The sequence below is a fragment of the Pimephales promelas genome, chromosome 15, assembly GCF_988280905.1.
Source record: "Pimephales promelas chromosome 15, fPimPro1.hap1.1, whole genome shotgun sequence".
NCBI lineage: Eukaryota > Metazoa > Chordata > Actinopteri > Cypriniformes > Leuciscidae > Pimephales > Pimephales promelas.
In genome coordinates, this window is record NC_142783.1 from 32516305 (window position 1) to 32528844 (window position 12540).

General features: G+C 37.0%; 1 protein-coding gene across 4 annotated transcripts in view; it reads left to right on the top strand.

Annotated features, from left to right (window-relative positions):
* The window catches only part of alk (ALK receptor tyrosine kinase), a 419464-nt gene that overhangs the window by 330272 nt on the left and 76652 nt on the right, over positions 1 to 12540 (top strand). For all 4 annotated transcript variants that reach the window (XM_039665984.2, XM_089120560.1, XM_089120559.1 and 1 more), the window contains one exon: positions 11948 to 12073. In XM_039665984.2, coding sequence (XP_039521918.2) covers positions 11948 to 12073 — 126 coding nt within the window. The remainder of the gene's footprint in view (positions 1 to 11947; positions 12074 to 12540) is intronic.

Sequence of the window (12540 nt, forward strand, 5' to 3'; positions counted from 1 at the left end):
CATGGTGGTGCTTGCTGCTTTACAGCCTGGGAAGGGCCGTGAAGGTGCGCCAAGTCTTTCCCCCAACCATCAATCATTCAGGCCCGCGAGACTGAGTGAGTGAAATGAGCTGTGCCGTGAGCAGGCGAGCAATACGAATGCGGATCCCAGGAAAAGTCCAGTGGGGGTGACGCTTATGGTTGTAAGACTATCGTGTGCTGAGGGATGTGTGCTCAAGGGCTCAAAGGAGGCTTCTCCGGACTCTCCCAGGGGACGGGTAGTCAAGTCTTTGACGATGTCAATTAAGAAAATCTTCCTATAATGCCCTTTTCACAAGATGTAAAATAGTCCCCAGAGTGTGTTTCTAAAGTTTTACCTCAAAATACCCCACAGATATTTGTTATAGCCTGTTAATATTGTCACTTTTTGAGTGTGAGCAAAACACGTGCCGTGTATGTCCCTTTAAATGCAAATGAGCTGCTGCTCCCGGCACAGAGGGCGGAGCTTCAAGAGCTTGTGTGTTAGCAAACTCCGATTACCTCACACAGACGCGCACTGAAAATTTGTGGGAAAAGATGCAGAGACTCAAGAAATGACAACATGTAGATATGTAGCAGGACATTTCCGAATGGTTAGTTGATGAATTTGTTGTAAAATATCTCCCTTTGCTTTGAACTTTGTAGAACGTAACTTTGAACGTAACGTAACTTTGCAGATGTTGTTTATGCTCGAACATCAAAATTACACACTTACTAAAGTTAGAAAAGTAAAATCCTAATCAACCACCACTCTTTAAAAAGATCCATTAAAAGTATATTAAAGTTTCATGCAGATGATGTCATGAAAATTATGATAATTGTTGATGATGGTCAAAAGCCAGAGCAGACTTCATCAGAATATTCCTTGTGAAAAATAATTGTGCGTTTGTAGTGTACTGCAAATCTTAAATGTATATATTTTTCACTGACATTATGATATTATGGTAATTATGTACACTTTTAAAAAGTGGATCGTGTGTATTTCAAAAGGCATTGGTGTGTAGTGCGTACACAATTTAGAAATGTATAAAAATAGATACAGTGCATTCCAAATGAAACTGGACAAGTGTGAATGCATCTGGTTTATAAAACCACATGGAAATTTCACTCCTCCCAAAATATGAAAACATGGACATGTGAGATCTTGTTATAGCCTATATGACATCGCTTCTGCAACGCATTGCCCCAGATGAGTAGAGAATCTCTTTAGAAAGCCAAAACTGTCACAAATGACGCTCAAAACAAAGTCATCTTCATAAATAGTAGTGATTTTACCTCTCTAATTGTGATCTTTGATCTTGAAATTAAAATGCAGCTCATATGTGTTGCTTTCGTTGACTCGAACTCCATTGATTTTGCATATAGCATGGGAATTGAATGTCAGATTTATGTTCGTTTTGCAGAGACACATTTATTAAGTGTAAATGCAACCATTTTAACAAATCAGATCAATAGAAATTGGCTGTTAACTTTATTAGGAACTGCATCATATAATAAACGACAAGGACAATAATCTGACCCTTGCTGTTTGCCGGTCGTAAATGACATGGTGACTTAAATCAAAGACATCCTAGAGCTCCATTAAAGTGATATCATCTAATAATGATGGAGGTATATGTGCACTTTTTTATGTCCATCTAAAATGAATAAGAAGCGATATCGTCACCATAACTCAACAAAGTGGAACAATTCAGCAAACCAGCCACACAACCTCACAATGCTCTTGCTGTCAAATATCATTGTAGCAGCCCAGTATCATGCAAACATGATTTTATTTTCATGCTGGCTGCTGTTTTGGCTCTTCGAGACCGATACAAGATCAATTGTTGTGCACAAATCAAATTTTAAAAGCCAGGAAATTATTTGTGATTTTTTTTTTTTCCCTTTCATGTGCCAGCCATTAAAATGTCACCGTAATAAATATTTAGCCCACTGGCCTGGCCTAAATCAACAGTAGCAGATGATCTTGGTCTGAGCTTTTGCTTTAGGTACAAAACATAAAAGCCTGACAAAATTTTTTTTACAAACAAACTACAGGCCGTGGGGGTCTACAGATTGCCGCTAAATTTGTAATTTAAGTCATGACTTGTGGCGCCATTCACACTGACATCAATTTGCTGCGACAAAGTGACTGGAAAATCATTCATTTTCAATGAGAGTTGGCAATTTGAGGCCCATCAGTGAGTTGAGCAGAGTTCAACTTTATGTAAATGAGAAGTGATGCGATGTGGCAACTACCAATGGGTGTGCAGTGAATGAATTCCTTTTGTGGATTTGTTTATTTCATTCTTGTACCATTTGTTAGTATGTAAATGAAATAATGTTGTTTAGTAAGATACAAAAAAAAAAAAAAAATCAACTCTAGCCAACAGTCAATTAAGACATGTATTCATTTCAGTCCATTCCTATCTGTCCTCTCCCAACAGTCATGCCCTGTAGGCATTCATGTCTGTAATTCTCCAATAATTTTTTTCTCATTTCAAAGAGTACAAATTATCTGTAAAAATCAACATTTGTTAACCTCTTTTGCCCCAGTTTCTCCACAGTGATTTTTAGAAAGTCTACCATTGACAGAGCTGGTCACTGATCTCTCAAACATTAGAGATTTCTTTCAAAGAACCCGTTTTTGATGTTTTTCCCGGAGTGAGGTCAGGCTGTGTAGGTGACACTTATATATTTTTAATCATAACATGATTAAAGTTACCACACTTGACAAGTTCCTCTGACTTTACATTTCATCGTGTGAAATAACTTGAAAGGAAAAGGAAATGTTTGGTCATACCAAAAGGACTATTTGTTTACAAAAAATCTCACCCTCACGTCAGTTCGCCTCATATGACTTTCTTTGTTATTTATTTAGTTTTTTGAAAGAATATTCTTACCACTTTACAAGAAAACAAATTTGTCAGTCTCAGAAAAAATAAAATGAAAATGTGGTCCATACTATATATTTGTATTGAGAGATAGACCAAACCTTAGTCATTCAAATAAAATCTATGCTACCTTTGCTTAAACAAATCTGGTTCTCAATGAGTTATTCAATGAGTTCAGAAGACCTGGCATATGAATTATGTTTATGCTATTTGTTCAGTGTTTTTGAAGCTTGAAAGTTCCATTTCCCTTTCATTGCAATTACATTTTTCAAAATTTCTCTCTTTTTTGTCAAAAAGAAAGTCAATGATGACAGTATTGTCCTGTCTGTGAGGTTTTCCAATACAGAACATCTCACTTTAAGAGAGCATCATGGATCTACTCTCCTAGCCATTTCTGGATTCTTGAAGCCCTTTTTCTTTACTCTCTGGAGTCCCTTTCTCAATCATCTTTGAAAGGCAGCTGTAATGTGACTTTCCAGCTTTGCCAAGCACTAGGGAAACATCAAGGAACAAGGGCCACCATAGAATCAAAGGGCCTTTTATGCCTCCAAGACATCATGAAGTAGACAGACTTGCCTCCCATCTTTCTCGGGCATCCTTTGATATAAAGACACTGGCCTTTTGGATTCTTCCAAAATGGCCTTTCACGACCTGGTCTGAAAACATGACAGTCATGTGAGACGTTCAATATCCTGTGAATTTATAGCCTCAGGGTTCGACATTGTTTGTTGCTTGTCAGTCATGCATCCACAAAAACACCTATGTATGGCATGAGTTGCAGATGTCCAGGGTCATGATTCATATATTATAGTAAAGAAGAGATGAGTTATTTTTGAAAATAGATGGTAACAGAAAGAAACAAGCTGTCGTACTTCACATTCAAAGATGTGGTAATGGAACATGCAGTACCTGCCAGACCACGTCTCTGATCAAATTTTCCTCTGAGGTAAAAGTTGTTTGAAGACTCACAAGTTACATGGTTAAACATGTTTTCTTGAGTAGACATTTGGATGTCTTTAACCCCTTAACGCCCACTGTCGCAAATATGCAACAAACCATTTAACTCAGTCAACCAGCCGAGATAACGTCTGCATTCCCCCAATGCCGGTTTGTGCATATTCACTACGGACCTATGGACCTTCGACAAGCACTTGTTTCAAAGTGATGGACTTATTTCCTGTTTAGGCACGAGGATTTCTCCGGTCAGGAACATTTGCAACATTTGCAACATACCAAATTGACCATTATTCCCGTTGTTGCAGATTTGCAACATACCAAATTGACCCCAAATTGACCATTATGCCCGCTGTTTCAGATTTGCAACATACCAAATAGACTCCAAATTGACCATTAATGCCCGCTGTTGCAGATTTTCAACATACCAAAATGACCATTATGCCCGTTGTTGCAGATTTGCAACATACCAAAATTTCTATTTATTTGTTGTGCAAAAGTGAAATTGATAATCTCAACATTATTTACCATCTACTTAAAGGCAAAAACACACATAAAACATTTTTTTATATACAGCTATATAAATTCAGACGTTAAGGGGTTAAATTAGTAAATAAATTGTATGCCTAGTCCTGCTCCGGGAGGACTGATTTTCCGAGTCAATTTGTTAATTTCATTCGTTGAATGAACCAAATGACACGAGTTCGAACAGGAGAGTCACAAACACGCATCACAGAACAGAGCAAGGCGAACATTTGAGCTCATAAAACTTAAACTTTTTTTTTTTTTAAATGAGCGATCATTTCACTCGATAACATCCTTATTCGTCGTCTGAAATCGTTTAAAGCCCTTTGAACAGTTTGCAGTTTGCACTGAAACTGTCTTTTGGACCTTGAACCGTTTGGTTCCCATTGAAGTCCATTATATGGAGAAAATCCTGGAATGTTTTCATCAAAAACCTTCATTTCTTTTCGCCTGAAGAAAGAATGACATGGACATCTTGGATGACATGGGGGTGAGTAAATTATCAGCAATTTTTTTTTTTTTTTAAAGTGAACTACTCCTTTAAGTAGTCCAGTCACCATAGTGTGCATCTGTTAGTCAGACTAAATTTAGACACTTGAATATAGTATAGTCTCTGGCCTTGGGAACTACAGTTGCAATAGAAGTCTGTATACAAGTAGTCACACAGTGAGCAAGGGGTCACTGTTGTAACATGCATGCTCTGGCTTTTATATTGTCTTGCAGGAACACATACCACCTTTTACCAATAAGAGCTTTGGTGTATCAGCTCACTTTGTCTTCCTCACTGGCTTGTCCCATTTGATGTGTCTCCTCCTCTAATGCAGCAGCTCCAAAACGTCCCAAAAACAGACAAAGAAATTGAACCAGTTATTTCATTGCATGCTTTTGCCCCTCAGGCTCTGTGGAATAATCTGACAAAGACAAATGATGGCAAGGCCCTTCCTCGGCCAATCAAGCATGGGGCTGAACAGTTCGTTGAGCTCCTAAATAGAAGCCCCCCAATTCGTGTGTTGTCCTAAGGGAGCGTAGGGTGTAATTCAAGGGCATTAACTTTACCGGCTCTCCCTGCAGGTCAGACACATTGGCTTGTATTGCCCTAACTAACACAGGGAGCGCTTCTAACATTCTCAATCCATTCCCAGAGGCCTGTGTGGAAATCTCATGGTCAAGGCTGATTTACTACATGATAGGCACCAAGAATTCTTGAAACTGAAAGTGAGGTTCACATTTTCATATAATCATTTTATAATTCAGTGAGATAAAGGTAAACAGATTGGCTTGCTGTCTATGATGAAGGGATCAGGCATAAGACTTCAGCTTTAAATCCCCCTTGGGCTACTTTAATTAATGAAGGTAATATGATTTTTAATACTGAGCTGAAATGAAGGGAATTAAAGGTGGTGTTAATAAACCGATCAGAAGGATAAGAAGTGCATGCTTTTCACAAACTTTATGTACTTTTGATATGACCAGAAGTGATGACTTGCAGTTTGCTAAATTAGATTGTAATTCAGTAGATATAAATGAGCTGTTCTCGACGGATAAATTTGAGTTATCGGTTTATCCTTTTGACTGATACATTAAAAGATCACAAATCACACACTACTTTAGTTGCACTACATTTTTATTGTTATTTATTGACTAAATTATTAATGTGAAATGGAATATAAATTGTCATATTGATTAACAATTAAAACAATATTTGGAGAAACAAAAAGGAAACACCTGAAATATATACAGTATATTAATTGCATTTACATGCCTTTTATCAATTGTACAAAATCAGTGTAAAGCTCATGGGGACATGGTAAAAATGTCTTGCAAAACAGGAATGATCCAATAAGGCTCAAAACAAGGAAGGGAAATAGCTGTTGAAAGATATGGACAGAATTAAAAAGTCAGAGGAAGGAAGGAAAGAACAGATAAGTGATGGAAAGCAGAGTACAGTGCAGGTATGAATGCAAAATTAGATAATGAGATTATCAGTATAACAAACAGGTCAATGTCCTTTTCATACAAAGAGTATGGGTTATACAGTACTTGGCCTTCACGTCACTTCACCTTTTAAGCCGGGTCTGTGTATTACCATTATCTGTCTAGTCTATCTGTCAGTTTTATTATCTACTCCATTATAAGAGCAGGCTCCAACCAGCAAGCATATACCACTTTACAGTTTTGTATTATGCAAATCTTTCAGAAATGTAAGGACATCAGAAATGTGAAATGATCTTGAAGATAATCTTAAAGGGATAGTTCATGTTGAAATGAATTTTTGATATGTTTTAACTTGCCTCAAGGCATCCAAGATTTATGTGTCTGTTTCCACAATATTTTCAATTTTGATATTTTTAGGTCAAACCGTTCTTGTCTGTCAGTCATATAATGGAGGTTTATGGTCACCACCTCAAAGAGCATGCACAGAGATGTCCAAATTAAACATGATTTAATGACTCGTAAATGTAAGTACACATTAATGGCCTAAGACACGAAACGAGCGGTTTGTGTGTGAAAACGAACAGTATTTAATATCGTTTTTACCTCTTGTAACCACAGCCACGTCCAAGTGATCTGAGGGCGTGGGCATTTCGGTCTGCCTAAGCGTCGGAAAGCACCGGAAGTGATCTCTCTCGTGCAGTTGCGAAAAAATTCAACGTTGTCTTTTGATATATCGAAATCGTCTTCCATTGCCATTTCCTGTATATGTAAATATGTTTATATATTCATAGTAAAAGGTAACATTTCCAAAATCTTTGTGTATGTGGTATGAGGAGAAGAGGTTTTTAATTGATGTACATGTGTATAATATACGATGAGGGCGTTCATTTGGCGAATTTGAACTAGCCTTGTGTATGGTTGGTCCTGCAGGTAATTATGCCATAAAAAATAACAATATAGTTGTAACGATACACGTCTGTTCATTTATGTCGCCAAAGTTACCCACCGAATTGACAACACGCGTCTATTTACAAACTAATCAATGTCAAGATGCAGCCCACATAGGTCGCAAGTATGTCATGTAAAGTTATTTAGTGCGCGTTTGAATAATTGCAGTGTGAAACCAAACCCATACTTTCTGAAAGTATTTCAAAACTTGATTCGGACCTTGGTGCGGACTTTCAGATGTGTAAATGCAGACTGTGATCTTATGCTTTAACGAACCTAACAGACCTCATAATCACTCCAATCTGCTCTCTTTCCCATTCACATCCAATATGTTTACCAAATGGCCCATTCACCTTCACATCCCTTTTGCTGTCTTTGTTAAATGATAAACTTTCATATTTAATCAATGCCAAAATGGCTCCAAAGAAAGCCTTTAACAATGCATTTCAGTGCTAGTGCACAATTGACCCGCTTTGAAGCACAAAACAAACCAAAGCGGCTAATCCTTCAGAAATGCATCGGTTGTGATGTAGATAAAAAAATAGGCCTCTTGTTGCTTATTTCACTTTTTTTAAAAACTTTTTATGTTGAGAAATGTGAGGCATTTTTAAAAATGCATGAACTTAGCATGCTGTGTGGCCTACTTCTTGCTACTCAACAAAGATGGAGGAAATGGAGTCTGAAACCGAGTTTCCAACCGTCTTGCTGTGACCTTCATAGGCAATGTGTTTCTGAAGGAGCCATTACATTCTCGTTCTGTCGGTAATCATTCTTGTTGTATAAAAATGACTACAAATAGTTCCTCTTTGAATACAACTGGAGCTCTGAGCTCATTTGACTACATTCGCTGTAAACAAATACTTTATAAAATAATCATTAAATCACATTCAAATAATAAAAAAAAAAATTTTACACAAGGAGAATGTCAATCTTCAGCTTTCGTTCAATGCAGGGATTTCTATACATGATTATGAAAACAATCATTTTATCAATTATAATGCGTGCTTGAAATGTGTGACTTGACCTTGAAGGATCTTTGTGCCGTAAACAATATTTCCGAGCCTGGTTTTGGTGACAGCACATCCTCCATGCAGTGTTTACAAGGGTTAGCAGTTGTGCCGCAGAGCCTGTGAACCTCCATGATGGTCATTAAGCTTTTTCCCCATGTGCAGTGACAGATTGAGCATCTTTTATCTTAGCTTAGCTTTCAGCTCACTGATATGAATGTTTTCCCGCCAGTGATATGACTCACTGTTACGGCTGGCTGTCAAATGTCTGCCGTACAATAATTAAAGCCTTTTAGCACTCGCACACTGACGCTAGTCCAGCATATCCATCACATCTTTGTTCTTTCACCACAAAGCCGAGCTGCATCAGAGCAGATTGGTTTATTAACACCTCCTCGAATTTTGTTTCACAGTGTTTGATTAAAAATACTTTTTTTTTTTTTTTTTTGTTTAGCAAGGGTCCAGTGCTGAGATGTGAAGCAGGGCTATTCATTACTATGCCATTTACTGATGGTTCTTGCTCAATGCGTGTTAAAGTAAATGTGGCTGCAATTTGAATGTGACCAGGAGATAAACGAAAACGAGTCAGGTGGGTTATAAAAAATGGCCGATCACGCCGACAGTGAAAGAGAGTAAATGAACAAAAAAAAAACAAATTCTCATTCACTCAGCATCTCTTTTACCAGGAATTGTAATTGTTGCAGCCCAGGTCAACTACCATAGACAAGCTGATACATGTGCATCCATTCAATAAGTGTTTGATGGATTTAGAGAACAGTTATTCAAATCTTACCTTTGGTTCCCTGAATTTAATGTGTCATTTTATTTCTTTGTGAAAAATAATGTGTTTGTAGTACCATGCCACTTAAGAGAATACTGCTTCTAAACACACTTAAGGACTCTTTTAAAAAAGTGCATTGTAATATTATTTTTTAAAATTGTACATTTTAAGCCAAACTTAAATAACTTTTAAAATACTGTATCCTAATTGTAGAACTATAGTGTGTTCTAAATGTTCTTATATTATGTTGTAAATGTTTTAAATTGCAACTTTATCATTACAAATACATTTTAATAAATGACATGCAAGTTTCAGTAGAAATGACATTAAAGTATTATTTAGTTTAGCAGAAACGCTTTTAAGTAGCCTACATTCGGCAGTACTTTAACCGTATTTTAAATACTTTGTTGTGTTTTTGCTGCGGTGTCAAAATTCATACAGTGCAATCATTCTCAACCTTTACAGACCCAGAGACCAGGATAGTGTTAGCTGTCTACTTCAGTATCTCAATCGATTCGATTTAATGATTCAATCGAAATATTTAATGAGGACAGTTTCTGGGAGTAGTAAACGCCTGTGGTCATTATCACACTCGATGAAATAAAAGCAGCGTTCATGTACCTCCCCAAGCATTGAAGTAACAGCAACAATTTTCAACTTTTAAATAATATTCATCACATATTTACCCTTTTAAGTATGTGATTGGTTCATAGAATGCTAATTCATGGTTTAAATAACTGAAAAAAAAAGTCATTGCAACAAAATAATCTGTCTCACTTGTAGTAGCCCTAAGTCCTGTCATATGGTCTAAACAACCCCAATAAACTTTTACTTAACTAAAAAAAAGTTTCCCTTCATTTCAGTTGAATAAGATTTTGTGACTTTACATGCATTATCTATCTATACACACACACACACACACACAAAAACTGGGCTTGATTCGGTTGTTCTGAAGTACTGTATGTAAAAAAAGGTTTACACTTCTGGTCTTCAGAGTCTATATGACCCCACATTGAAATGAATGGGAAATGTGAAAAAAAAAACAAAAAACTAATATTTTCTTAATGTTTAAAAAAAAAAAATATCCGGTATAAATCTGAAAATTTTTACACAGAAATGAAGGCTTAGTACTAGAGCATAAATGCAATGTATCATAAACAACAACAAAAAAATATTTCATGCAAGCCAATGGTGTAGTTGAGGAATTCTGTGGTATATGGATACAAAAGTACTTTATATCTCCAAAAACACAGCATTATTGAATAGATGAGAAGTAAACAAAACAAATAGTATATTATTTGTATGATTAAAAATGTATATTTTTTGCACAATTACTCAATCAATTGTTGGGGTCGTATAGACCCAGAAGCCCAGAAGTGTAAACAAGAAACCAAGACCATTTGAAGGTTAAAGAGACAGTTCACCCAAAAATGAAAATTATGTCATCATCAACTCACCCTCATGTTATTCCAAACCTGCAATTTCTTTCTCATGTTGAAAAAAAAAAAAAAAGGGTAACCAGACAGGTGACGATGCACTCTAAAAAAATTGTGGGTCAAATATGGACAAACCCAGCCAATGGATTACATTTTTAAATTACATTTATAACCCAGTGTTTGAGTTTGTCCATATTTGACCCAAAATTGAGTTAAAACAACCCAGCATTTTTTAAAGTGTAGCCATTGACTTTTTGGTAACCAGCATTTTTCAAAATATCTTCTTTTGTGTTCAACAGAAGAAAGATGTTCATACACGTTTGGAATAACAAATTCAACTTGTATCGACTGCTAAAATATTAGAAAGACCTACACCAAATGTTGGATATTTAGTTACATGATTTCAAGTGGCTGAAGCATTATCATCTCAGATAAACATCTTTTGTCATGTGTCTTCCCAACAAAATCTGTCGCCACTCAGATCAAGGGTGTGTTCCGCCTCTGTAGCCGCCAGTGATAAAATCACATCTCTCCCCATGTTTTTAAAGACGGAAGTAAGGCGAATCACATCAGTGAGCGTATTTTTATTTTTTTTCTTCTCTGTACAATCACTCTCTTCATCATTGTCAGCAGTCTGATGAACCCCTGGTGAGCCGCGGCCCGTTTGTACAGCTCTTCCATTTGCATAGATATGCAAACCCCGGTTACATCTCGTCGTGTCAGGCTCAACTCGCATAAATCCATTCGCCACATGCTACTTATCTGGGCCATTGTTCCGTCCTACATATTCTAAAGCGTGTTAAGCTAGCGCTCCGTATGCAAAAAGAAGAAAAAAAATACATATGGCGCCATTGTATTATGATCCATATCTCGTCCCACAAAACAAGGTATATGTTCATGTTTAAATGTTATCTCTTCGGAGCTGTGCTTGAGTTCTCATTACATTAACACATTTTTTTTAGAGTGTCTATTGTATCTTTAGCGGACAGGAAAGAGCTCTTTGTGTTTTCATTTGTTGATAGCCTTTGTCGGTATCCTTTCCTGTCGGTGAAGCCATAAAAACAAGACACTGCTGAGAGCCGTTGCCTCTTTTATGTCTTCTTTCTGCCTCATTTAGTTTCACAAAGTGCTGAATTTACTTGATGTCTTTGTGTTTGTTTGCATAGAAGCTTTTAATGTAACTCTCTGATTTACTTTCTTGGCGGGAAAGTCAATCGGAAAGACATAAAGTAAACCTCCCCGGAGTAACCTGTGGTTGTAAAAGAAGATATAGGAGGAAAATGGGGTAAAGGTGGGCTAATGGCAATGATCGGCGCTGCTTGTGCAAATCTTAAGCAGGGGTGACCCTGGTATCAGAGTTACTGGGATTGAAATTCTGCTTTATCAGCATTGTGCCCTTGAGGAATTTAAACCTTGGTTCCTTCGGGAGAGACGTCTCTGTAATTAGTGTCGCTTGTCTTTCTCCTCTCAGGAACCTCTCAGAACGTCACTCTCCGGGGCCGCTATCGCTGCAGAGGGGGTCGCGAGATCAGCGTGAGCCAGCTGTGTGACTTCAACCCTGACTGTCCACAAGGGGACGATGAGGGAGAACATTGCCGTGAGTATTAGTGGCGTCCATTTGGAGGACGAGACAGCAGACGGGGCCTCAGGAGGTCAGCAGTCACTCTGTTATGAAGCCAGCGTGTGCTTGCCCATTATATAACAGAAGTTGGGTTTATTGGACGTTGAATGAGTTGTTCTGCCTCAGTGGCCAGTGTCATCCCAGACACACTCTTTCTCAAAAAAGAATAAAAAAAATGGGATAACTCTAACCTCTAACCCCATGTACTGTTACCATATATATATATATATATATATATATATATATATATATATATATATATAAGTTTGTGTTAACATAATATATATGGGTGCATTGTGTATAATTATTTTGTGTATATATATAAATACTCACACGTGCATGTATATTTAAGAAAAAAATATTATTTATATATAAAAATATTTATATTTACACCCTAAAAATGCTGGGTTGTTTTAACCCAACTTTGGGTCAAATATGGACAA